General features: G+C 42.5%; 1 protein-coding gene across 1 annotated transcript in view; it reads left to right on the top strand.

Moving 5' to 3' along the window:
* Positions 1-27,560, top strand: part of PSTPIP2 (proline-serine-threonine phosphatase interacting protein 2) — a 67,241-nt gene that overhangs the window by 18,404 nt on the left and 21,277 nt on the right. Inside the window, exons 2-5 of the mRNA XM_045850414.1 lie at positions 16,037-16,137; positions 20,592-20,669; positions 26,113-26,147; positions 27,188-27,294. Coding sequence (XP_045706370.1) covers positions 16,037-16,137; positions 20,592-20,669; positions 26,113-26,147; positions 27,188-27,294 — 321 coding nt within the window. The remainder of the gene's footprint in view (positions 1-16,036; positions 16,138-20,591; positions 20,670-26,112; positions 26,148-27,187; positions 27,295-27,560) is intronic.

The raw sequence follows: 27,560 nt of genomic DNA, 5'->3' as shown, positions 1-27,560 counted from the left end.
AGCAGCCCAGCCTGGGCTCTCCTGTCGCTTCTTTTCTCCTAAGCCCTTCCTTGTTTCACTTTCCCCAGCTTTAATAAATGTGCTCTCAAAATTTAAAAAAACCCCTGATTTGTACCATTTGCCAATTTCTGTGGTGTAAGAATCCCCTCCATGGCCAGTGTCAAACTGCATGACGTCACTGAAGGAGGAGTTGGGAAGACTAGTGCACGGCTCCTCTCACTCCCCGGAGTGAGCCAGCTCTGGCATGCTGCTGCTCCCTTCCTAAGGGAGCCCTGGGCCCCCTCGACCGCAGTGTGTATGTGCTCATCCGCTCAGTCCTAGAGCACAGAGAAAGTAGTTCCAGAATTGCTAACTCAACCCATTGTGAGAAACAAGCTAGAGTTTAATACGTGTACTTCTTTCTGTCTTAGACTGAGCGTATGTAGTCAAAACACCATGTACAACAGTTACTTGGGTTAGTTCTCCCTCTCCTTCAGTGAGGTTATTTTAAAAAAATTTTATTTATTTATTTTTGGAGAGAGGGTTAGGTGGGGAGAAAGGGAGGGAGATAAATATCAAAGCAAGAGAGAAACTTCAGTTGGTTGCCTAGTACATGCCTAGTCCAGGGACCGAACCTGCAACCCAGGCATGTATCCTGACTAGGAATCAAACCAGCAACCCTTTCATTTGCCGGGATGACACCAGACCAGATGAGTCATACATGTTAGGGATAGATTCATTTATTTTTGTTTGTATTCCATTTTAGAGGTCCCCCCCATGCTTGCATATTTGTTTCTAGTACTCTGCAAAATATTAAAATGATTTCAAGTTAGAATAACTCAAAAAGGCGTGTGCAGAGAAGCATCACCTTTCCCCTTCCCTCAGCACAACTCCACTCCCTATTGTGTTCACTCTGGTCCCAGCTACCCCTTGTAATAGACTGATTGCTTTACTTTCTGCTTTATTCTTCCTGTGTTTCTTTTTGCACAAGTGAGCAGATAAATACACATATACATTTTCTCATTTTCTCTTGCTTATATAAAAGATAGTATACCATACCAAATGACTACAAAGTCTGAAAACATGCATGTTATTGTTTTTTATTTTATTTTTAAAGATTTTATTTATTTATTTTAGACAGAGAGGGAAGGCAGGGAGAAAGAGAGGGAGAGAAACATCAATGTGTGGTTTCCTCTCACATGCCCCTTACTGGGGACCTGGCCTGCAACCCAGGCATGTGCCCTGACTGACTGGGAATCGAACCGGTGACCCTGTGGTTCACAGGCCAGTGCTCAATCCACTGAGCCACAATTGCCAGGGCTGTTTTATATTTTAGAACTGATTGCTTGGTTACTTCTGGGGCATGCTAGTGACAAAGATGATTCGATGAAAATTAGACACATAAATCACTTGGAGCAATGCATTGAAGATGCACGTGCAGGAGGTGATAGAAATGCTGCATAATAATGAGCCTCATTTATAGACGTTTTGCAGAATGCATCCCACCATGCACTGCTGATCGAGGACAACACATTGCACATATATGATGCCATTGAACATGTTTTGTAATGTAGTAACAATAAATCATTTATTATATATAGATTTGCCTGTATTTCCAGACCTCATGGCCACACTGCTGTTACTCTTGCCCACCCCTCCCCTTTTTTTCACTGTAAAATATGGACTGGAAATTACTCTATATCAGTTCTCAGAGATAGTCCTCATTCTTTTTTATAAGTGCACAGAACTTCCTCTCCTGTGTGGGACCATTTAGATTATTTTCAAATTTTTGCAGCTTCTGACAGCACTGCAGGGAGTCACCTGTGCACACGCATTTTGGCTTTGTTGGCGGCGTGTCTTCAGGGTAAATTCCCAGAAGGGCGGCAGCTGGGTCAACAGGTAGACACATGGGGGCTGCTGAATCCCCTCACCTGAAGTTTGAACCAGCTTTTATTCTCACCAGCAACACAGAACAGTGGCTGCTTCGCAGTCTTGTCGGCAGAAGGCGTCATCGTGCTTGTCAAATTTGCCATTCCGGTGGGTGAGAAATGGCACCTCAGTTAATTTTTCACTTTATTTTCTTTTTTTAATGAGTGAGGCTGCATATCTTTCCGTATATTTAAGGAATAGATACACACAGTCATCTGTTTATATTCATTGTCCATTTTGGGGGATCCTTTTTCATCAATGTTAAAGAATTCCTTGTAGATTAGGGATATCGACCCTTTAGCTGTGATTTTGTTGCAAGTGTTTGCTCTTTGTCAGTTATTTTTACATTATTATTATTTTTGCTATGAAAAGCTTTTGCTTTTAGGTGATCCAATTTACGAATATTTTTGTTTATTACATTTGGATTTTAAGTCAGAGTTAGAAAGCTTTTCTTGAATGTTTACTTTCAGTACTTGTATGATTTTATATTTTTCCATTTTGATGTCTGATGCATTTTGAATTCGCTTTTGTGTATGGTGTGGAGTTCAGGTCTATTTTATCCTTTTCTAAAAGGCCAACATTTGTCCTGGTACCACTTATGGAAAAGTTCATGTTTGCCCAGTGGTATGAGATGCTCCCTTTAGCATACTGGTATATCAGATTTCCATGTGTACTTGGGTCTATTTCTGGACTTCACTGTCTATTCCACTGGTCTTTTTTGCACCAGTGCTGCACTGTTTTAATTGTGGAGGGTTTGTCATATGTGTAAAATGTCTGGTAGGGCTGCCTTCCCCTTTCAACTTTTCTTTCTCATTATCTTCCTAGCTATTTTTACATTTTGATGTTTGCCATATGAACTTTATTTAGCTATATAAGAAATAATTTGGTGTTTTTATTGGGATAGCATTACGATTATAAATGAGCTAAGAACAGACATTTTAATGATGATGAGTCATCCTAGCCAAGAACAAAGAATATCTTTTCATTTGTATTACATCATCCGCAGTAGTGATGATTTTATTTCTTTTCTAACTTTTATGTTTCTAATCAAATTATCTTCTCAAACTGCATTGGTTAATACCTCCAGTATAAAGTAGTGGTGATAAGGGCATTCTTGCCCTGTTCCCCATCCTACTGCAAATTCCTGTCATGTTTTACCTTTAAGTAAGACACTGGCTTTAGGCATAAAGTATTTATATTTTTCATCAATTTAAGAAAGTACCAATAATTCCTATTTTCTTGAGTTTCTTTTAAAATCCAGAATGCGTTGAATACTGTCAAAGGCTTTTCTGGCCTTGCATTACTTTCCTGTGGCCTCTCTAACAAATCACCACAAAATTGGTGGCTTAAAGTGAAAGGAATTTAGTCTCTTACAGTTCTGGAGGCTGAAAGTTCAGGATCAGTATCACAAGGACAAAATCAAGGAGTCGGCAGGGCTGTGCTCCTTCTGGAGACTCTAGGGAAGATTCTGTTCCTTGTCTTTCCCAGCTTCTGGTGGCTGCCGGCATTTCTCGGCTTGTGGCCACATCCCTCCAGTTTTGCCTCTGTGGACACATGCCTTTTACTCCTCTGTGGCACCCCCCCTTGCTCCCCACTGTACTTTCATCTTACAAGAACATTTGTCATTGCATTTAGGACTCACCCAGTAGAATGTCTGCATTTCAGAACCCTTACCTTACTGCAAAGACTCTCCTTTACAAGATAAAGGTCATGAAGCCCAGGTATTAAGACTCATATATCTTTATGGTCTATTATTCAGCCTACCACGAAGGCATTTTTGGAGAAAATCATGATTTTTCCTTTTAGATTTATTAAAATGGTTGATTAGGTTAACAGATTCCCTAACATTGCACCAACTTTGCATTCCTGGAATAAATCCCACTTAGTCACGGTGTAATCTCTTCTTCATGGGGTATTAGATTCTTTTTGCTAATGTTTTATGTAGCACTTTTTGATTAGTATTAAGTGATATTGTTCTCTTTTTCATTCTCAAATTTAAATATTATGTTATACTTGCTTTATAAGATGAATTAGGATATTTTCTTTCATGTCCAATAAGTTTATGGATCTTAGGAATGCTTTTTTTTTGTCCTGAAGTTTTGGTAGAATTTCATTTTCCTGGGAAAACATCCAGTCCTTGCTTTTTCTGCTTCTGATTATTTCCACTGCTTCCTCTATGGACATGGGCTTGTTTAAACTTTCTATCTCAAATGGGGTTAATTTTGATAAACTGTATTTCCAGAATAGGTTCATCTGTTAGTCTTTTTTTTTTTGTCTTCTAAGTTTGGAGTCATACTTAGAAGAAACTTTTACCTCAATTAAAATTATATATATAATTATATATGTTATTATTATATATAATTATACATATATAGTCCTGAACAGAGTGGCTCAGTTGGTTGAGCATCATCCCACAAAGGGAAAGGTTGCTGGTTTGATTCCCAGTCAGGGCCCATGTCTGGGTTGCAGGTTCGGTTCCAGTTGGGTGTGAAAGAGAGGCGACCGATCGGTGTTTCTCTCCCACTCTCCCTCCCTTCCCCTCTCTCTAAAAATAAATAAATAAAAAACTTTAATGTATACTCATATATATAAATATATGTCTATATTTCTTCTTACATGTTTATAAATGTATGCCCATATTTCTTCTTCTATATTTCTTCCTACATGTTATGATTTCCACGTTTAGACATTGAATTCCTCAGATATATTTTAGAGTACGATGCTAGAAAGGGTTCTATATTTAGCTTTTGGCAAACTGGAGTCATTGTCACCATAACATCATTGAATTAAGTCATCCTTTGATTTTTGTTTCAAATGCTTCCTTTATTATATATGAAATCTCCATATGTCTGTAAGGCCATTTCTGGAAAGTTGTTTATATGTTATTTACTTAATTATCTATTATCCATGTCAGTAGCATACTTTGGAAATTTTCTGTTACTCTATACACTTTTTTATATGATAGCGTAAACCCTCACTAGTTTATCTTTTAATATTTTATAGGCTATTTTCATTTATCTACTTTTCTAGGTGGGCTTTGGAATGAACTTAAATTTAAAAAAAACTTTATTAGGATTTTGATTTTGATTGAAATTATTTTAGTTCATAGATTTATTTGGGGACAATGAAATCTTTCCAACATTGGATTTTTCCATCTTGGACTAGAATATATCTTTATATTTTTGGTGATATTTTATAGTTTTCTTTTAAAAAGACTTATTAAGAGATCTTATATATATTTTAGTGGCGCAGTGAATAGGATTTTAAATTTCATATTACATTTTTCAATGGTTATTGTTAACATATACAAAAGCATTTGCTTTAAAAAAATATTTAATTTTGCTCCTAGATTTTCCCTTCATATCTCTGGTTCCCTGAGTAAATACTTGTATCGTCTAGAAATAATGACAATTTCTGATATCTTTGTCTCTGGAGTGAGAAGGTGGGAAAGCTGTAACCCTGGAAGTGAAGGGCATTTACAGGGCTTGAGGACTGTGCAGAAAGCTCTTTCTTTTCTCTGTATTTTTACTGTGGAAGCTTTGGTGGTGGCGAGGGACAGTTCTGGTCTTCGTGTCCTTGCTTGGAGACTGGGGCAGGGTGGAATCCTCACCCGCTGCAGCTGTAGCACAAATGTCAGAATCAGCTGTTCTGTGTCCACCCAAAGTTGGACAGGGCGCTGGCTGGGTTCCCGGTGTCCTCCAAACACCCTCCTGATCCTTCCTTGCGTGACTGCTTCAGTTTCAGCCCCTGCTGACTGGAGCTTGGGTTTTCTAGGGCTTTGTAGGGAAAGTCTGTGGAATTCGTTTGTTTTTTTGGTGAGTTGGAATACTGGCTTCCAACCTCTCTCCCTCGAGCACCAAGTGCTTTTTCTATCACAGAAATTCCTCCAAATATCCAGCTTCCTCACTGGGCTCTTCCCTGTCTTCTGTTGTTGCTGTGGATCATGGGTGATTTTAGTGGGGCCCGGCAACAGATGAGAGAGAAAGGAGAGACTTCAGTTTGCCATCATTAAGGGATGGAGGTAGGGAGAAAGACTTCAGGCTATAAAAGTATGAATTATACCCTGGCTGGTGTGGCTCAGTGAACTGAGTGCCGGCCTACGAACCCAGGTGGGGAGGGAGCCCAGTTTTATTCCCAATCAGGGTACATGCCTGAGTTGTGGGCCAGGTCCCCAGTAGAGGGGTGCACAAGAGGCAACCACACATTGATGATTCTCTCCCTCTGCCTCCCTCCCTTCCCCTCTCTCTAAAAGTAAATAAATAAAATCTTTAAAAAATAAAAACTATTTAAAAAAGTATATATTATAGAACATTTAAAAAATACAGAAATGCACTAAGAAGAGAATTGTTTTCAACATTTTGATGTTTACATCCTTCCAGTCCTTGTTTTCCAGACACAGAGTTTTTGCACTGCACGGCCACTTTCTCAGGTTTTACTTCCACTTAACATGTTTTCAGTTGAGCAGAGCTGCTTCGCTAGTTGGCCTGCTGACTTGACAGGAGGGACAATGAGACATGTGACAATGTCAAGTGTGGATCCAGGTCAGACAGAGCTGGGGTGTCCTCGTGAGGGCTGTGGGAAATAAGGGGGGCACCTGCGGACTTGTAGAACAAGCTGGAGTGGGACCTGGGGTGGCGTTTCATTCTTGCTTTCCCAATCCACAGCCACTGCAGTGAGTTTGACTTTGGGTTTAAGTAAACATGGCTGAGAACACCACTGGCACTTTCCATATCCCTCACTGCAGTATCTCTGACACATTTCCTCAGATGACTACATACTTATTTTTGAATAGCTGACAGGCTACAGTTGTTTCACTGCCTTCAATGAAGAAATGTATCTGATTCTGATCTGCTCCTGTACTGATATGCCGAGGATTTGCAGAAAGTAGCCCAGGAGTTCCAGCCAGGGTGGAGACACAGGTAAAAATGCTGCACTTGCTTGCACAAACAAAAGAAGGACAACAACAAATTTAAAAACAAAAACAACCAGAACTGCCAGATATTCAAACTTCATGGAAGTCCAGCAACCGAGGAGTTTAGGGAACATTCATCCAGACTGTTAGGAGGGGAGGAGATGGGCTACCGAGGCGGAGAGGACCCACAGCCGAGGAGGTGGCTGGTAGACCAGTTGGTCCCACATTCGTGGGCTGATAAACTGAAAAGAACCACTGGGAAGTGAGACAGACCACAGAACCCAGGGTTTCAGCATGGGAAACTAAAGACTCAAAACCTCTGGTTGTAAAAATCTGCAGGAGTTGTGGCAATGGGAGAAACTCTCAGAATCACAGGAGAGTCCATGGGAGAGGCCCACAGGGTCCTAGAACATACACTAACCCACCCATCTGCAAATCAGCATTCTAAAGGCCACAGTCCGCTTGTGGGAAGTGAGGGAAGTGATGGAAAGTAGGTATGGAGCAGAGACAGAAGTGGCATTGTTCCCTCCTGACCCCTCCCTCACAGGCAGTGCCACAACGCAGCAAAGAGGGTTGCCCCACCCTGGTGAATCCCTAAGACTCCGCTCTTTACAACATAACAGGCGTGCCAAGACAAGGAAATATGGCCCAAATGAAAGAAGAGATCAAAACTTCAGAAAAAGAACTAACTGTGACGAGGAGATAGCCAACCTATCTAATGCAGAGTTCAAAACACTGGTAGTCAGGATGCTCACAGAAATGATTGAGCTCAGTTGCAAAATGAAGAAGGAAATAAATGCTATGCAAAGTGAAATAAAGGAAAATATACAGGGAACCAAAAGTGAAGGGAAGGAAATGGGGACTCTAACCAAGGATCTGAAACAAAATGAAGAAATAAACTTCCAACCAGAACAGAATGAAGAAACAAGAATTCAAAAAAAGGAGGAGAGGCTGAGAAAGCTCTGGGACAACTTTAAATGCTCCAACATCCAAATCATAGGGGTGCCAGAAGGAGAAGAAGAAGAGTAAGAAATTGAAAACTTATTCGAACAAATAATGAAGGAAAACTTCCCCAATCTGGCAAAGGAAATAGACTTCTAGGAAGTTCAGGAAGACCAGAGAGTCCCAAAGATTGTACCTAAGCAGGAACACAGCAAAACACATCATGATTAAGTTACCCAAGATTAAAGATAAGGAGAAAATCTTAAAAGCAGCCAGAGAAAAGGAGACAGTTACCTACAAAGGAGTTCCCATTAGACTATCAGCTGATTTCTCAAAAGAAATCTTGCAGGCAAGAAGGGGCTGGGAAGAAGTATTCAAAGTCATGAAAGGCAAGGACCTACATCCAAGATTACTCTATCCAGCAAAGCTGTCATTTAGAATGGAAGGGCAGATAAAGTGCTTCCCAGATAAGGTCAAGTTAAAGGAGTTCATCATCACCAAGCCCTTATTTTATGAAATGTTAAAGGGACTTATCTAAGAAATAGAAGATAATAAAAAGTATGAACAGTCAAATGACAACAAACTCACAACAATCAACAACTGGGGGGGGGGGGGGGAAGAAATTTATGTGATCCAAACTCATAGTGTTTTATTTTTTCTTATGTGACCTGGTCTTGAAAAATTCGATTGTATCTTCCTTAATTCCTTTGGTTTGTGAAGCATTTGACCACCTCAAAACACATGATCTCATTTGATCTTTCCAGTGATCTCTGTGTTACAGTGTAGTAATTTAACACTAAGAGGGACTGAGCTCTTAGCTCCAAGTCACGTAGCTTGGGGGTAGCAGAATTGAGACTCAAACCCAAGCCTGGGTTTAAAGCCTGGGTGTGTCCTATCTTGAATTTCAGAGAAATGGACTGACAAAGAGTTAGGCGTGGTCCTTGTCCTCCAATGAGAGAAGTTATATGGTTGAGTGATTTAAGAATACAGACTTAAGCTCTGGTTGGTGTGGCTCAGTGGATTGAGTGCCAGCCTGCAAACCAAAGCATTGTAGGTTCAGTCCCCAGTCAGGGCACCTGCCTGGGCTGTGAGCCAGGTCCCCAGTAGGGGACACATGAGAGGCAACCACACATTGATGTTTCTCTCCCTCTCTTTTTCCCTCCCTTGTTCTCTGTCTAAAAATAAAATAAATAAAATCTTTTAAAAAATAAAAAAAAGAATACAGACTTTAGTCTGATTCAGAATATGAGTTTTGATCCTCAGTTTCCTTTCCCATAAAACAGAGGTAATAATGACACCTTTATCAATAGGATTGTTACAAGAATGAAATAAGATATTCCATGTGAAATACTTGGTTTGCTGTTTGGAATACAAATATTCAATGTATATTAGACCTATTTGTTAGTATCAATTGACAATAATTAATCCATATTTGCAGATAAGGGAGATGAATCCATTTGGTCTTACCTCTTTGGATGAAAGAGGTAGGAAAGTGGGTAGGCAAGAATGATCAAGGTTAAGAGCATAAGGAAGTAAAATAAAGTCCTCGGTCTTTATCCCAAGACTATTGTTGCCATATAGCTTTTAATAAATAACAGAGATTTGGATATATTATTAGTTGAGGGTTAAGTTCTTTCCCTGTCGTTGGAGGCAGTGATAAGGAGAACTTCTCTCCCCAGTGTCTCATTTTCTCCCGCTGTGAAACATGGAAATCACTCCTGTCTCACTGTTGTTCCGGAATATGCTGTGGTACTTAAATGAGAAGCATAACACACTTATGCATCAGATGCTCAGGGGTCAAACAAATGCAGCCTTTGTCTAAAATGCAAGATCAGTGGCCTCCTCTTCCTTCTAATGGGGCTATGTTCTTCCAAAAGGCATCAATGCCAATTTGCATTTGTTTTTAAAACTCAAAATTGGAGGTTTTCAAATGAAATGTAAACCATGGAGAGTCTTCTTTGCCCTCTTCTCCCTTGCCCTTTGCTAACAGTCATTCTCTCACAGCTCCATTCTGCTGTTCTGTAGTTCCATGTGCCTGTGCCTTGCTTTCTTCTTGTAGGCAGCTCCTCCTCCAGGCAGGAACCATGATTGCTCTTTTGTCTTTGTAATTTCTGTGGCAGCATTTTTCAAATGGCATTATAGTTTCTTGGAGGGGGGCTAAGAAGTGGACATTTCCCCACCCCACGTGCAGACTCAGCAGGTCTGGGGGCCGATCTAGAGGCTCTGCACGTTTACTAAGCTGATTCGGGCACAGGTGGTCCTTGGAGCCCACAGCTGGAGAAACTGTGTAGCAGAGATCATGATGGTGTGGCCCGGAGATGCAGCACAGAACCAGATGTGGGAATGCTCTGTAGCAGTACCTGGAATTCTGACAGAAGCTGTGGGTACTCTTTGCTTCCCCTTTCCCTCTACACCTTCTGCCCAGAGGCCACACTGTGGAAAGGAAGCCACCAGAGGCTTTGGCAGCTGGGGGCTCAGGGTTTGGGGCTGGGTGTGAAGGAGGGGTCCGTGTGATTTGACTGAATGAGTGAAACCAGCCTTGAGCGTTAGAGCTGGCGGGCAGCTGGCACGCACAGACTTCCTTCTTCTCTGAACCCACACCCCACCTGCTCCGCGCTGCCCGCTGGCGTGCTCATGGCAGGGCTGTTTTTATTGCTCTTTGGCTCACACATCTGCTAGGTGTGGCACAGATGTGCTCACTGCTAGGCCTGCCAAATTGTCTTAAAAAAAATAAGTGGCTTTATGGTTAAAGTACAAATCCCTGATTGAAACTTGAGTGCTATTTATCTTTCTCTATAACTTGAGCATTATTAAACCTTACATTCTGGGTCTTTGGGAGGTTTGCCAGGGTGCTTGGATCTGCTCACCCCTTCTTTCTCATATCCTTCTTCACCCAGGGCTCCAAGACCAGGCCCATTTCCAAGGCTTAGCTTCTCTTATTCCTTCCAGCAACAGCCTCCCTCCCTCTGAATCCTAACCAGCTTTTTTTTTGTCCTTTAATTTTTTGAGGTCCAATTTATAGAAGATGAAATCCACAGATCAATGAGTTCTGAAAACTACGTACACCTGTACAGTCCACACCTTGATAGGAGTGTGGGTCACTTGGGTGTATGTGCTTCCATGTTCCAGGAAGTTCCCAAATGCACCTTCCCAGTCCCCACTTCCTGACTCAGGCAATCAGTGTTTTTATTTCTTTCACCGTGGAAATAAGTCCTACAACTGCTTGCCTGTCCCTACGATTTCATATAAATGGGATCATACAGTAAACGCCTTTTCTGTCTAGCATCTTTCACTAGCATAATGTCTTTGCAATGCATTCTTGTTATTTCATGTTAGTCGTTCTTTCCTTTTTATTGCTGAGTAGTATCCCATTGTATAAATAAACCACAGATTATTTGTCATTCATCAATTGTTACGCATTGGGGTTGTTTCCTGTTTTTGGCTATTGTGAATAAAACTCTTATGAATACTCTTGTACAAGTCTTTTTTGTGGACATGAAATGAAAACATTTCATTTCACAGAGTAAATGCTTGTAAGTAGAACTTCAGGTCATAGGGTACGTGCATGTTTAGCTTTTTGAGAAATCACCATTTTCTAAAATGACTGTACCAGCCTTACACCCCCATCAGCAATGCATGAGATTTCTGATAGTTCAACCTCCTTGTCAACATTCAATATTGACTTTTTAATTGTAGCTGTTCTAGTGGACATGAAGTAGATATCATTGTGACTTTGATTTGAATTTCCCTGTGATGTCAAACAATGTTTCATGAACTCTTTCACCAAAGGAACATCTTTTATGAAGTATCTTTTTATGAAGTGCTTATGAAGTTCAAGTATTAAGCCTAGATTTTATTGGGTTGCTTATACTTTCATTATTATTTTGTTGGGTTATTTAAATACTCTGGGTACAAGTCCTTTGACCGATATGTGTGTTGTGAATATTTTCTCCCAGCCTGTGGCTTGCTGTTTAATTTTCTTAGCAATTTCTCTGATGAGCAGAGGTTTTTAGTTTTGATCAAGTCCAAGTTTTCAGGGTTTTTTTTCTGTTGGAGTTCATATTTTTGTGTCCTCTCTAAGAAATACCTCAAGTCTCAAAGGTATTTTCCTGTTGGTTTCTTCTGAAAACTTTGTTTTAGTTTTATATATATTTTATATTTGAGTTTATGATCCATCTCAAAATAATTTTCTGTATAGAGTGAGGAATGACCAGAGACTTTTCTTCTCCTAAAGGTCTGTATAGCTGTCCCAGGACCATTTGCTGAAAAGACTGTCATTTCCTCAGTGAATAGTATTGGCACCTTCTTGAAAGTCAGTTGACAAGTGAGTCTGTTTCTGGCTTCCATTCTGTTCCATTGGTCTTCTGGTCTGTCCTCAGGTCACTACCATACTGTTTTGATTGTTGTAACTTCATAGAACGTTTTGAAGTCAGATGGTAGTTTTGAAGTCACATGGTATGAATTCTCCAGCTTTATTCTTCTTTTTAAAAATAAAATTGTTTTGCCTATTCTAGGTTCTTTGCAATTCCACATAAATTTTAAGCTAACTTGAAGTTTTCTACAGAAAAGACTTTTGAAATTTTGATGGGATTATGTTAAATCTATCTATAGATCAATTTGGAGAAAATTTGACATTTTAATATTTACTCTTTCAATCTACAATGATAGTATATATCTACCCTTACTGAGGTCTTCTTTTATTTCTTTCATTTATATCTTTTATGCTATTGTAAATGATATTTAATTTTCTTTCCACTGGTATGTTGAAATATAATTGACTTTTTAAAATATGGGTCTTATATCCTGAAACATTGTTAAATTTATTTATTAGTTCTAGTAATTTTTTTTGGTAAATTCCCTAGGATTTTCTGTGTACACAATCATACTGACTGCAAATAAAGGCAGTTTTACTCTTTCCCTTCCAATAAATGTATATTCCCTTTATTTCTTCCTTATTATGCCTCAAGTCTTCCACCATTAAGTCAGCTGTTAACTGTAGGTTTCTGGTAGATGCCTTTTGTCAGATTGAAGACATTGGTAATTTCTGGGGGTTTTTCTCTCTTGTTTTTTGACCATCCTACATATGGATTTATCAATTGTGTTAAACTTTTCAAAGGACTAACTTTTGGTTTCATTTATATTCTCTGTTATGTGTCCATTTCTATTTTGTTCTTTTCCTCTATTTTTATTTACTTCTGTCTACGTATTATAGATTTGATTTGTTCTTCTTTTCCTAGCTCTGTAAAGTGAAAGCTTAGGTCATTATTTTCTGGTGTGAATCCTAGTCATCTTACTTCTTCTCTTTTCTGATGACCCCAGTTCATTCTCTCTTTTCTACCTCATTCATTGTATATTTTCTCTGTATGGTCTTATATAGTTTTTTAGTCTCTAGTTTTCCTTGTGCATACATGTTCGCTTTATGTACATGTCTTTTACGGAATCCCTAAATGAATGATAGCCTCCTCAACTGCAAGAACTCTATCTTACACTGGGTTTATAACCCCTTTGGTTCCTTGTCTGTGATTGGTATACAATGAACAGATATTTCTCAAGCACTATTGAGGTGGGAGCTACTGTGGGTGATGAAGGTTAGGTACGACTTGGACATTCTTTAAGAATTTAACTGATTTTTAAAAAGATGTTAATGATAACATAATATATAACAAGAGCCAAGTGAGATGACTGGACATAAACACTTGAGGCATTCAGAAGGAGAGGAGACTGTAGGGTGAATCAGTGAGGAAGACTTCAGAGAGGAAATGGGATTTGAACTGGCTCTGAAGTAGAGGTAGGATTTAGGTGAAGAGGATGCTCCATACCCACTGTGGGAATAACATGTGCAAAGGTCCTGGGGTAGAAATGTACACTGCCTGTTTGGAAGACAGGGAAGAGACGTAGGATACAATGGGTAGCCCTGGCTAGTGTGGCTCAAAGGTCACGGGTTCAATTTCCGGTCAGGGCACACGCCCAGGTTGCGGGTTTGATCCCCAGACTGGGCTCTGGGGCACATAAGAGAAAATCGATGTTTCTCTCCCTGCCCCCTCTCTAAAAGCAATGAAGAAATGTCCTCGGGTGAGAATTAAAAAAATAAATTAAGAAAGACAGAATGTGTAGAGAGCTCTGACTACCTAGGCAAGGACACCGGGCCATGGGTTCGGCACACTCACATACGATGGCAGACCCACGATGCTATTGCGGTGCTCACGCAGTACTCTTCCTCCCCGGCCCTGCTCTCTGAGTCGTGTGGGAAGGAACTTCCAAGCCAAATCATCCGCAGTTTGAACTTGGCTTTTTTTTTTTCTCTTGGGGATTTCCTTTCTTGGTTGCCTCTGTAACCCAGTCAGTCCTCGCAATTCTGGATTTTCTTAAGGCTGGGGCTGTTTGCAGGAAAGCCTGGTCCAGCTCCACCTTCCCTGTCTGGCTTAAAGAGGCTACACACCATTAATTAGAAGAAAAAAAAAACCCCACCTTTTCCAAAAGAGCAGCACAAAACAGATAACCCAAGTGTCTTTCTCTGAGAAGAGTAAAGCATTCTGTCTACAAACCGACATCCATTTTGACTCTGCGCCTGTTCCTTCACTCAGGAGTCTTTGTTTTCCTTGTTCTCTTCAAGTGCATGGGAACACAGGAGGCATTCCCATCCTACAGAATTTTACTGTAGTTCAGCAGGATTTGGGGTGGGGGGAGCTGTGCATGTGCAGGAGTGGTCCAAGAGGTCGAAGAAGCCCCAGGTATTTGTAGTAGAGGTAGCAGAGCTGGGACCACAGGCCACTCACACGGGGACACCAAACAGCAAATTCAGAAGCTGGGGCTCTGAGAGCCCAGGGGAGGGAGCCCCTCGGACGGTTTCCAGAAAACGTGGAAGTGGAGGGGCTGGATTTGGATTCAGGAGAGGATCATGTAACCATCGCTGAGCGCTGCCACTGAGCACTGTGTTTCAGGGGGCAGTAAGAAGCCTACCTGGGCGAGACAGAAGGGTGGGTGTGTGGAGGGGGTGGACGGGGAAATGAAGCTTCAGTGGAGGTCATATTTCAGGCTTCCGAAGCCTAAATCTGTGCTCAAACAACAGCCAGAACCCATGGAATTAAGTGTATTCCTAACTTAGATTTATCTATATGTCCATGTGGAGAATTTGTTATGATAACCCATTTGTTAAAATGCAGTGTGAGTTAAGGCCAGTTTAGTTTCCGAATGCTACGTTGAAATCAACCTCAGACCTTGGTCCTGGTGGGTCTCTTTGGGACCCGTCTGCTCATCCAGGCCATGACAAGTGGCAGCAAATGGAAGAGGGGAATTCTGCTTCCGCCTGTCCAGGGCTGGGTAGAGTGGTTTCTCCCGGTGTCCTGCAGCACAGCCCAAGGCAGAGTCACACCTCTCTCAGCTAACAGGGTGCTGGCAAGGGATGGTCTGCCTTGGCTAGGCTGGGGGGCAGGGGGGAGATCAAAGATCCCTGGACACACACAGAGACAGCCTACCCAACCTCCCCGAGGGACTGAAGTCTGAATCAGGCTACCTATTGTAAGCATTTGGGGGTAGACACCAGGGAGCCAGCCCTACTTAGGGGGCACTTAGTGGGTGTTCCTTACAGTCCCTGGTTTGTTGGTTTGGGGAGCTGAGGGGACTTTGGGTTTTAAAAGGTACTACATCCAGGACTAATGTTTTGGAAGGCCTGGGCAGCTTCCTTCTACCTCAGAGCACTCGTAGAACACCATAGGGATAAACTGCTCATTTTTAATTAAAAAGACAAACCAACTCCTTTCTTCCACGTTGGGGCTTGTGACCGTGTGGAGCATGCGGGCTGATGGGCTCCCCTCCCCGCTTCCCAGGGAGAAGTTGGACCTTCTCTGTCCGTCCTGGGGCCCGGCTCCTGGCTCAGGGCTGCTTGCCCTTTGCAGCAATACCCTTGCCCCTCAGACAGGGCTTACTGGCTACGAGAAGGGATATTAGGGTCAAGCTCTCTTGCTCCCAGTCCTGGCCCAATTCAGGACATGGACGGTGGCCCCGACAGGGCCTGAGCCCTGCCAGCTCCCTCATCCACGTGCCTCTCAGTCCTGTGTCACTTCCTTCCTGTTTTGTGGCCCTTCAGTTTCATAATTTTAGAAACTCTTCCACAGCTCTTACTTCTTCTATTTTGTTTATTTTGGTCAAGTGTGTCCTGGAGGCATCGTGTTTCAGGAACTTCCTTTCAACTGCTGGCTCCCCCATCTGCTCAGGCCTCGGGGCTTCCCTCTGCGCTGTTCCTGGTCTGACACGGTGCTCTTTCTGTCTCACCAGAGTCCCGACATCCTCAGCACCGCGGGCTATGACAACATCATCCAACACCTGAACAACGGCCGCAAGAACTGCAAAGAGTTCGAAGACTTTTTAAAAGAAAGGTACAGGCCGTTTCCTCTCTGAAGACAGAGGGAAGACCAAATGCTCCCACACAAACAAGGCCCAGCTCACTACTTGTTTGTGGTGGTTCGTGAGACCCTCTGCTGCAGGTCACCAAAGGTTCCCCAAGGTGCACATGATATCTCTGTCTTGAAGTTCACAGAAACCAGTTGGAGAGTTAAGATTTATGAAAGAAACTGCAAACAAAATATAATAAAACATTCAGTTCTGTGGTCTGCGTGACACTGAGAGACCTCACACAGGAGAGAGGGATTGTGGAGGACTGGCCATAAAAAGGGTGGTGGGTGGGTGAGAGCTTCATGGAGGAGAGGATCCTTGAGTGTTTGATAGGTAGAAGGGACCCAGATATCCATGGGGGGAGAGCAAGCTTGGAAATGAGCAGAAGTGTGACCCATGTGAGGGGGGGTGGCACATAGAGTGTGATTCAGAGACCCCTGGGTCAGGGAGTGGTGACAAAGATGTGGGGACAGGTCAGGGCCCTCCAGTGGCAGTGGGTTTTGGTGGGGGAGGGGGGACTGGCATGCTATAGAGGATTTTCTTTCCTTTTTTATTTTTATTTTTTAAGATTTTACTTATTTTTAGACAGAGGCGGAGGGAGAAAGAGAAGGAGGGAAACATCAAAGTGTGGTTGCCTCTCACGTGCCCCCTACCAGGGACCTGGCCCGCAACCCAGGCACGTGCCCCGGCCAGGAATCAAACTGGCGACTCCCTGGTTCACAGGCCCACACTCAGTCCACTGAGCCACACCAGCTAGGGCGGATTTTCTTTCCTTTTTTAAATGGATAAGACTTTTTTAAAAATCTTTTTTTAATGGGTGGGTTACTTTTGTGGAAACCTTACTCATCTGGGACACTCCGTTGTGATTCTGGATGGGAGAGTGCTTTAGGGGGACTTTTGACCTGAGATGCAGGCCCCAAACTAATGAACTGTTTATGTTTGTCAGCCAGTGAGTCAGAGCGTCGTAACTTGGAGATACAGACATCCAGGTGGTTTCGATCAAGTCTCTTATTTTCTACTCAAGAGAGCACTAGGCAACGGGGAGTTCACACTGGTACCCCTCTGGGTTGGTGAGGCATCTCTCCTTGAACTGACTCAAAGGTCGGGGGAGCTGTCCTACTGTGCGTCTCAGGAGGGCCGGACAGAGTGAAGTCTGTCCGCTGGAAGGCTTAAGCCAATGTTTGCGGCTCAGCAACTCCGGGCAGAAGGGCAGGTGACTTTCTGGGAGGATGGGCTTGTTCCTTGCACAGAGAACTTCTCTATCTACCTTTTCTTTTGATTTCATACATTCTCACTCACTACACCACTCTCTCTTTTCCAGCCGGACAGGTTTACTAGTGAGCGTGCTTCGGATGTCTGCCTCTACCTCCCTACTCCATTACCTCCCACCTGGAGTATCCTCCTTTGTCCTCTGTGCTTACGTAAATTCTCCCCATCCTTCAAAGTCCAGGTCAAATTTTCCTCTTCTTTTCTTTTCTTTTCTTTTCTTTTCTTTTCTTCTCTTTTCTTTTCTTTTCTTTTCTTTTCTTTTCTTTTCTTTTCTTTTCTTTTCTTTTCTTTTTCCTTCCCTTCCCTTCCCTTCCCTTCCCTTCCCTTCCCTTCCCTTCCCTTCCCTTCCCTTCCCTTTCTTTCCCTTCCCTTCCCTTCCCTTCCCTTCCCTCCCCTCTTTTGTTTTCTTTTGTTTTGTTTCCTTTTCTCTTCTTTGAAGGAAGCTTTCTATAAAGCACTCCAGTCTGAGGCCTTCCACTGGTTACCAATTACAATGAACCTATCATATCAATGGTCACCCAAACCTACCAGCTCTCTGCCTCCAGAACCCTTAGTGGGGCCAGCCATTACATACTGAGATCCTGATCTGAGTAGGAAATAAGAAATAGAAAACTGAGGATACTCATCCTGCAGAGAGTAGCTAGGGGTGACTAAATGAGATTCTATTAATAGCTGTTATTTGTTGAAGATGTACTAGATACAAGCAAGCTATCACGTACTTTGCATATGTTAGGTAATTTAGTTTTCATAATAACCCTGTATGGCAAGTTTTATCATCCTTATTTTACAATAAAAAAAAAACTGAGGTTCAGAGAGGTTTTGTAACTTGACTAAGGTCAGACACAGAATAAGGAACAGATCTGGTTTCAGACTTAGGAAAGTTGACCCCTGGGAACCACCTCCGTATGCCCAGTACAGTAGCCAATACACGTTAAGTGGTAGGTAAATGGTACCCATTACCGATATTGTTGTATTAATTCTAGAAGATAGGTAAGATTAATATAACAATACACAGCATCAGCTGCATTTTACAAGTGAGAAATCTGAGGTTTAATGGGGGTTTACATGACTTCCCAAGGTCACGAAAGCAGCGAAGTCGTGGAGCCAGGACTTCTATTAAACCCGTGTCTGATGGTTTTTCCACTTTACTTCATGTTCTCCTAAGGTGGCATATTTTCTGAAAGGGGTTTCTCTAGGACCTTGGGGCCAGGTGAGCACTCTTCATTGTGTATTGCAACACAGTCCTGAGTAGAGGGGAGGAAACGTGTGTGCGGAACCCCTTTGTGGGTGGACTTCCGCACCACTGGAAGGGTTAGCAGCTACACCTGTGACTGGGGACCCCCCAGCCCCAGTGCCTTGGGACTCTGCTCTTGTCACGAGCTCCTGTACACCCCATGGTCCCTTCCTAGGGACAGGTCCACCTGCCCTGGTTACAGTTCTCATTCTGAGATCTTCACTATTTCTCAGGACGGGCTTTAGAATGACGGATTGCTGGGGTGCGAATGACAGAGTCCCTTAGACGACAGTACCCTGTGGTCAAATTACAGTCAAGCGCAATGCACAGTATGAGTTTCTAGGGCTGCCGTGATAAATTTCCACAAGCGGGAAATTAACTCTCTTGTAGTTCTGGGGTCCAGAAGTCCCAGATCAAGATGTCTGCAGGGTCCTCCTCTCACGAAGGCTCAAGGAGAGAATCTGTTCCTTGTCTTTCTCTCGGGTTCTAGTGTTGCTGGCAATCCTTGGTGTTCTGTGGTTTGCAGCTGCTAACTCCAACCTCTTCTGTCCTCATACGGCATTTGTCTCCTGTGTCTTTGTATCCTCTTCTTACATGGACACCAGTCATACTGGATTAAGGGTCTATCATACTCCAATGTAAATGCACCTAATTACATCTGCAGCGACCCAGCTTTTAAATAAAGTCATATTCTGAGATCCTGGGAGGTCAGGACTTTGACATTTTTTTTGCAGGGGCAGGGGGATACGATTCAATTCGTAACATGTACCCAACCAAATGGGCTGGAAGCTGAGACCTACCAGGAAAGTAGAGTCCCAGGATGAGAGCCCAGGCACCGGGTCTTCTAATCCCGGCCTCCCGGTAGCTGGCGGTGCTATTCATCAAGGGCCTAGACCTTTCTCGGTGTCTGTTTCCTCTGTAAAATGAGGGTTGAGTGAGATGTTCTGTAAGATCCCCTCTGGATCTAACAGTGTGGTTCTTCTCAAGGAACTGGTAACCCAGTCCAGGTGCTGTGGTCGGCATGCACAGTAACAATGAGCAAGGTGTCTAAGTTCCAGGTTTTGTAGCAACAGGATTTCATCGTCCTTCCCGACACTGACTGCTGCCTGGAGCACGGGGTTGATGGAAAAGGCCAGATCGGACAATACTTGCTGCAGGTCTTTGAAGGGGAGGTGGCACATGGATTTTTCCTGGCCTAGGAATTAGAATAGGGGAGGGATAAAAATGAACCACAGTTTTCAAGGAGGGCTGCGTGAGAAAGAGTAAGCAGTTAAGTGCTTACAGGAGTATTATTCCCTACTCTGTTTCCTCTCCTAGTTTGTATGTTTCTATTATGTCCTCCATTGCAGGGTAGTAAACTGGAATATCGGTTTGTGTCTCTCCCTCTCAGACTGAGCTCCCCAAGATGGGTCTCATGTTTCACATTTCTGCATTGCCTGGCCCTTAGTGGATGTTTAATGAAGGACAAATGGATGCACAGATAACAGGGACATTTTGGATAGATGGTAAAAGGGTAACCTAGGTAAAGTCTTAACCTATTTCAGGGTGATGTGTGTGTGTGTGTATATATGTATATGTGTATATATATATATATATATATATATATATATATATATATATATACACACATACCATAGTTTTGAAATTTTAATCTGTAATGTACCAGCCTGCACTGGTCAGGGAGCCATGCCTGGTTTTGCTGGACTGTTGATGCCAGGGACTCCTAGCTGGAGAAAACCACCTTAGAGATTAGGGCCACTGGTCTTCACAGTTCTTCCGTGTTACGTAGAGGGAGTTTTGTGTTTTAGAGAATGGAATTATGTCGGAGCTCCTCTCAAAGGTGCAGTTTTGCCTTCGAAGGGAGTGAGTGCCCCATGTTTTGATGAAGAGTCAGTCCTGACAAGGACTTACAAGCCTCTCTTCTGTTCCCCGTAGGGCATCAATTGAAGAGAAATATGGCAAGGATCTGCTCAACCTCTCTAGGAAGAAACCATGCGGACAGTCTGAGATCAAGTAGGTGCCACATTTCTTGCCGGTTTCCAGGTTGGCGCGTGCTGCCGGGAGCCCTGTCCCTTCAGCAGACAGAGCTGGCCGGTGGGGTGCGGTGTCTCCGATGGAAACAGTTTTTAATTATTTTTTTCCTTATTTCCAGCTGTGAAAAATATGGAAAAATAGAAAGAAGGTTAAAATGAACTGTGAAGCTAACAACCCATTATTAATATTTTCTAAGTTTTCCTTGAAGTCCCTTTCTATGTATACTTTTCCATAGGTGGAATTACACTACATATAATTTTAAACTAGAAATTTAATAGAGAGGCTTATATACACACATGCATACACCTGTACACACCTGTATACACGTACATAGTTTGTGAGAGCTGCAAGGGACTGTCTTTGCACTGTTTCATTGTGCTCACCACCAGGCTGGGATTTCTGCACAATTGTTTATTCTCCCATCATTCCTGGCTTCATGGGCAGTCAGTCACACAGGAACCTACCCTTAGAAAGGCTTCATACTTGGCTTAATGCTCTTTGCTGTCACCATTTTGAAATTCTAAATAATTTATAAATGAGGGGTCCCACATTTCATTTTGCAGTGGACCTCCCGAATTATGGAGCAGGTCCTACACATATGGACATTTCTAGATTCCTTCTCCCAAACAAGCATGTTGGCGGAGGCGGAGGTGGCTGGGAGAACTAGCTCAGACCAAACGCTGTAGGCAGGCCTCTGCAGAACCAGTCCCACTACATACTGACCTGCCCGCTGCTGTGGCTGGGCTGCGGGTAGCTGCAGGGGGGTCTGTGTCCTCTCAGAGGTCTGAAGGGGCGGGCAGGAGGGTGTCCTTCCTCTTCCATTTTCCTGCTTCTAAAACACATGCACCCATGCACTCCCAGACTTCGAAGTAATGAAAGGATGAAAACGTTGGGAGATGGTTAAAATAGTAATGGTTTACATAAGCCTAAAAATGTGTTACCCTCAGACACAGGACATTAGTACAAGGAGAATTGTGTTTTTGACCTATTGATTATATTTTGTTTTTGATGTTGTAAATGAAAAATTTCAAAACACTGAAAAGTAAGAAGAACATAAGGAGCCCATCACCTAGATTTCATAATTATCCACCTTTGCCATGTTTTCTTAATATAATTTCGTGCCTTTAAATTTAAACCTGGAATCAGCTATTTCTCAAAGTATACTTAGTTACTTTTAGTGATTAATCAATCGTGTTTAGAGATGAAACCTCAAGTTCATTGTCGCAGAGGTGTCCCTGTTTACAGGTCCTTTCGGGGGACAGAATTGAGAAGCATGAGTTCATACTGATACTTCTAATTCTAATTTCACTTTACAGGGTTTTACTTAACTTCTTTAATTTTATAATTATTTCTGCTTAAATGAAAAATCTAGGTTCTGACAATATTAGCATAATTATTTGCTTTATTCAACAATACATATCAAAAATTTTCAATATAATATCAATATTGCTATGAACAATAAAACTTGCTAGTAAAGTTTAACATTTCTTTGCAGTCCCTTTTGCTCATTGGCTATACTTCACTAAGAATACTGTGTTATAAAGTCACTTAAAGTACTTATTTTCTCTGTGTGATTATGTAACCAATTTCACATTAGTTAAATCTGTTTGTTTTAAATTTTAGGAATTCTTTCCTTTTTCCTGTTTGCTTTAGTTCTATTTTTGAATCTGTAAAACATTGACATGTCCACGGGTCAAAACTGCGGAGACCTGGACAAGTTACACGGTTGTCCCAGCAGGGTTTAGATCATTTCAAGAGAGACCAGGGGGTCAGCTGAACCCCACCTCCCACCCCCCCAAAAAAAACCTTTATTTATAAAATAAATAAGCTGTTTAGGAAAATATCCAGCACTTTTGAGGTGACTCGAGGGATACTAGCCACACTCTCTCACATAGCGCTTCTTGGGAAAGATCTTCAGCAGAAAGAGTCTGGTCCAGAATGGTATTTCTTACATTCTTACACATTTGGCTTGTAACTGAGTAAATTCATAGAGAGACTCCGGCACCGTTCTCTTCTGCTCCGTGACAGAAGCCGGTCGGTTTTCCTTCTAAGAGTGTACACCTCAGAGAGGAACATGCAACAGGATGCGAGACCTGGGCCATGTGTTGCCAAGGTTGAAGTGAAAGGCCATTTAGGTGACTTATGTTTTCATCACCTCCAGGATGATCTTTCGGAAGGTGCCCTACCTGAGAGTGAGTGACTTTGCTTATCCATGGGCTAGGTAGAATTTGTGGCCTCATTGGCCACCCTGAGGGACTCTGGCCTCTGGTGGGCCTTGTTAGGGTTTAGTAAGGCCAAAGTGCTTATTAAAAAGAGGGTGGTAGGCTGTTTCCTTTTTGCACAGTAATGAAGAACACCAGAGAGACAAGGAGGTGGCATTGCCAGGCCACCACCCCCAAAGTTAGGGTTCCTTCTCCCGATGGTCATCAAGTCCTGAACACAGGAAATAGCAAGTGATGACATGAGACAGTAAAGCTAATGACAAAGTAAAGGGACATTGGGGCTGCTCTTATAGTGGCCCCTCAGTCAGCCACTTAGAATGGGAGAATTTTAGACCCTGAACAGACTACCTGTAAGGGTAGATTTCTTTTTTTTAAGTATATTTTATTGATTATGCTATTACAGCTGTCCCAATATTGCCCCTTTGGCCCCTTCCACTCAGTGTCCCCCTTTCCCTCCAGCAGCCCTCTCCCTTGGTTCATGCCCATGGGCCGTGCATATAAGCGCTTCGGCTTCTCCATTTCCTATACTGTTCTTAACATCTTCCTGTCTGTTTTGTACTGACCAATTTGTACTTCTTCATCTCTGAACCATTTCCCCCATTCTTCCCCTTCCCTCTCCCCGCTGATAACCCTACTTGTAAACTCCATATCTATGGTTCTGTTCCTATTCTAGTTGTTTGCTTAGTTTGTCTTTGTTTTTTTTTCAGATTCAGTTGTTGATAGTTGTGAGTTTGTTGTCATTTTATTGTTCATAGTTTTGATCTTCTTTTTTTTAATAAGTCCCTTTAACATTTCATATGATAAGGGCTTGGTGATGATGAACTCCTTTAATTTTACCTTGTCTGGGAAGCACTTTATCTGCTCTTCCATTCTAAGTGATAGCTTTGCTAGATAGAGTAATATTGGATATAGGTCCTTGCCTTTCTTGACTTTGAATACTTCTTTCCAGTCCCTTCTTGCCTGCAAGGTTTCTTTTGAGAAGTTAGCTCATAGTCTAATGGGAACTCCTTTGTAGGTAACTGTCTCCTTTTCTCTGGCTGCTTTTAAGATTCTCTCTTTATCTTTAACCTTTGGCATTTTAATTACGATGTGTCTTCGTGTGGTTCTCTTTAGGTCCAGCTTGTTTGGGACTCTCTGTGCTTTCTGGACTTGTATGCCTATTTCCTTCACCAAATTAGGGCAGTTTTCTTTCATTATTTTTTCAAGTAAGTTTTCAATTTCTTAGTCTTCCTCTTTTTCTTCTGGCATCCCTATGATTCAGATGTTGCCACTTTTGGAGATGTCCCAGAGTTTTCTTATTCTCTCCTCTATTTTTTTTTTAAAATTCTTATTTCTTCATTCTGTTCTGATTAATTGTTGATTTCTTCTTTATGTTCCAAATCATTGATTTGAACCTCAGCTTCCTTCCCTTCACTGTTGGTTCCCTGTGGATTTTTCTTTATTTCATTTAGTGTAACCTTCATTGCTTCCCTTATGCTTTTGCCATACTCAGTGAGTTCTCTGAGCATCTTTATCACTAGTGTTTTGAACCCTGGATCTGATAGGTTGGCTATCTCCATTTCACTTAGTTACTTTTCTGGAGTTTTGTTCTATTCTTTCATTTGGGCCATATTTCTTTCTCTCCTCAATTTGGCAGCCTCCCTGTGTTTGTTCCTGTGTATCCGGTAGAGCTGCTTTGACTCCTTTGTCTTAGCACACCTGTTAAGTTGTAGGGGGCAGAGCTTTAGGTATTCACCAGTGTAGGGCAACCTGCTTCACCATTTTGTGGCTCTGTATGTGGAGGCGGGGTCAGAGAGGGCACACTGCCGCTACCTGGCTGCAGGAGGTTTGCTCAGCACTTGCCCTGTAAAATAACCTTTGTTAACATGAGGATTAAAATGCAAAACATGGGAATACCTTAAACTTTCAATTTGGGAACGGGAGTGCCTGTCCTCCTAGGGGGAGTACAGGCAGGCTGTTTCTCTTGGGAGGGGAAGCTGAAAGGGTGTGAAGGTAGATTCCATGGCTCTTGATAGGGCAAGACTTGCAGTTGCATCCACTGCCAGATCCATCTGTGTTCCTCACTAATTCCAGTAGTAAGTTTGCTCATCGGCGACGCTCATTCGTCCTTCTGGATGATTGGTGCATTTGTTTCGATATGACGACTTTCCTAGTTCACTGTGTTCTTTGAAAAATTGTATCATAAGATGGGTAAAGTGTACTGAGAAAGTGCAGTAATGTTTTTCTGCTGGGTGTGTTTGCAGTCATTGGAAATGTCTGTGCAAGAAAAGGAGGGAAGAATAAGAACCCTTTGTTTTGGGATAAATGAACAGAGCTGGAAATGTGAGGTAGCTAAAAGGGGCCTGCTGGAAAATACAAGGGTTTTTATTTTGCAAAATAGTAGAACTTGCTGCAAACATATGCACATGTAGAAGATGACCCATGGTCCTATGCTGTGTGACTAGGGGACTGTGAATTCTCAAAGTCCCATTTCTACTTCAGTGGCTGGCGTAGCCTAGGGAGCTCTGCTTCCATGAAGGCAGCAGTGAGCCACAAAATTCCCCGGGGCCAAGTTACCTCAGAAGGAGGTTTTCATAAAGTAGGATGGGGGAGAATTGAAACCGTGGCCAAAGGGGCGTGTAGAGAGGAAGAGCCATGGGCTATAAGAGAGAGGAAGGGGGAGACTGAATGAAGGTTTGAGTCATGGCCATCTCCACAGAAACTATGAGATAAACATGTATTGTTTTCAGCTGCTAAATTTGTTGTTGTTTGCTATTCAGCAGTAAGACACTAAAACAGAGTGCTTCATGTCTATCTCCTCCACTGGACTCTGAGGTCTGTCTCGTACCACTGAATCACCAACACCTAACACAATGCCTGGCCCACAGCTTATGCTTAATAAGGATGTGATGATTGATGAATGGGTAGAAAAGGAGGTGATTGGGAGCCTGAGTTTGAGGAAAATTAAGCATAAAACATTTTGGCATCTTGCTCTACCCAGGTGGACAGAGAAGAATTTGTGATGAGTGTGCCTGGGATTGAGAGTGTAAGAAAGAGGAAACTGGACTGAAGAAGTCTGGGTCTTTTGCTGTCTTCTCAAGCTCAGGGGCCAAGATGAGTCTATAGGCTCTAAGTTACGGACCAAGAGATGCATGCAATGGCATTCTAGTAAGATTGTACGATTTCCAGAACTTGAAATTATACATGTACTTATTTTTCAGCACCCTGAAGCAGGCCCTGGAAGTCTTCAAGCAGAGTAAGTGATTTGTGATTCTTTAAAAATGTATTTGCTGTCCTTGGCAAGCTCTGTGTCGGTCATTAAAGGTGGGTTTTCATTGCAACGGCAATCTCGCGTTGGGTGCAAAAAATGAAAGCAACTCCTAAGGTGAGAAATAGCTCTGCAGAGATGAAGGGAGCTGGAGAGCCCTCCACGCCTGCCTATCAGGACACGCGTTTGGCTTCCTCACAGCCGCGGTTCTCACACTTGACGTCCAGCGTGAGGCCCCAGCACTGTGGTCTTCAAGGGGTCCTGTCCAGTTCTAATATTCCTCGGGCTTGTTGCTCAGAAACTCCCTTTAGAGCTTTCTGTTCTTCAGAGTACTTAATGCTTCCAAGCTGAGGATTTTACCAACACATAGTATGTGCATGTGCTTGAAGTGTTTCTGTAGGCAATGGACTGGCTCCAGACCTTTGTAATGGTTAGCTAGATAAACATTCATCTCGACTTTTCCAGAGAAGGTGTTCTCTTCCCTCTTTAACTCATAAATGAATACATTCCTCAAGATAGGGACAGTATCTTTCCATTTTCTTGTATGCATGTAAGGCCAACTGTGCTGTGGCCCAAGGGGACTTCAGCACAGGCTGGATCTCCTAAATATATATATATATGTATGTATGTGTGTGTGTGTGTGTGTGTGTGTGTGTGTGTAAGATTTTTATTTGTTTTCAGAGAAAGGGAGGGAGAAAGAGAGGGAGAGAAACATCAGTGTGTGGTTGCCTCTCGTGCGCCCCAACTGGGGACTTGGCCCACAACCCAGGCACATGCCCTGACTGGGAATCCAACTGGCAAGCCTTTGGTTAGCAGGCTAGCACTCAATCCACCAAGCCACACCGGCCAGGGGTCCTTATACTTGGTGTTACTTTACTTGTTGTCTTTTTTTTCTAATAAGTAGTTTCATTTTCTTATTTAAAATGTATTAAAAATTCAAATGAGACAGCTAACTGTGAAGAAGACAATAAATACGAGTTTTCATATGTAGGTCTTATTTATTGTTTCTGTTTTCATTCTTTTTGCAGAAGTGGAAAGTGTAGCCCAATGCCACATTCAGCTTGCACAGACCCTAAGAGAAGAGGCCAGGAAGATAGAAGAATTCAGGGAAAGGCAAAAGCTACAACGGAAAAAGGTTGGGTTTGCATGAGTGTTACCACGTTGCCTTTCTGATGCCTTTCTCCAGGCTTGCTTGGGTCCCGACCTTGTGTACCCAGACTCTTCTTTTAGCCTCAGAGATCATTTATTGGAGAACCGTGTGGAGATGCATGGTTCTGTGTCCACTTACACCCCAGGCCAGTTCTTTTTTAATTTTTGATGAATTCAGGGGTCCAACCTGCTTTCCTCCTCTTTTCATACCTGTTACCACTATTGAAACTCTGACTGGGAAGGGGAATCCTT

Source organism: Phyllostomus hastatus, unplaced genomic scaffold, assembly GCF_019186645.2.
Source record: "Phyllostomus hastatus isolate PE091 unplaced genomic scaffold, TTU_PhHast_1.1 phas_contig_80, whole genome shotgun sequence".
In the NCBI taxonomy this organism is placed as follows: domain Eukaryota; kingdom Metazoa; phylum Chordata; class Mammalia; order Chiroptera; family Phyllostomidae; genus Phyllostomus; species Phyllostomus hastatus.
The sequence above is the reverse complement of the archived record's forward strand: the minus strand, read 5'-3'. Positions and strand labels throughout refer to the sequence as shown.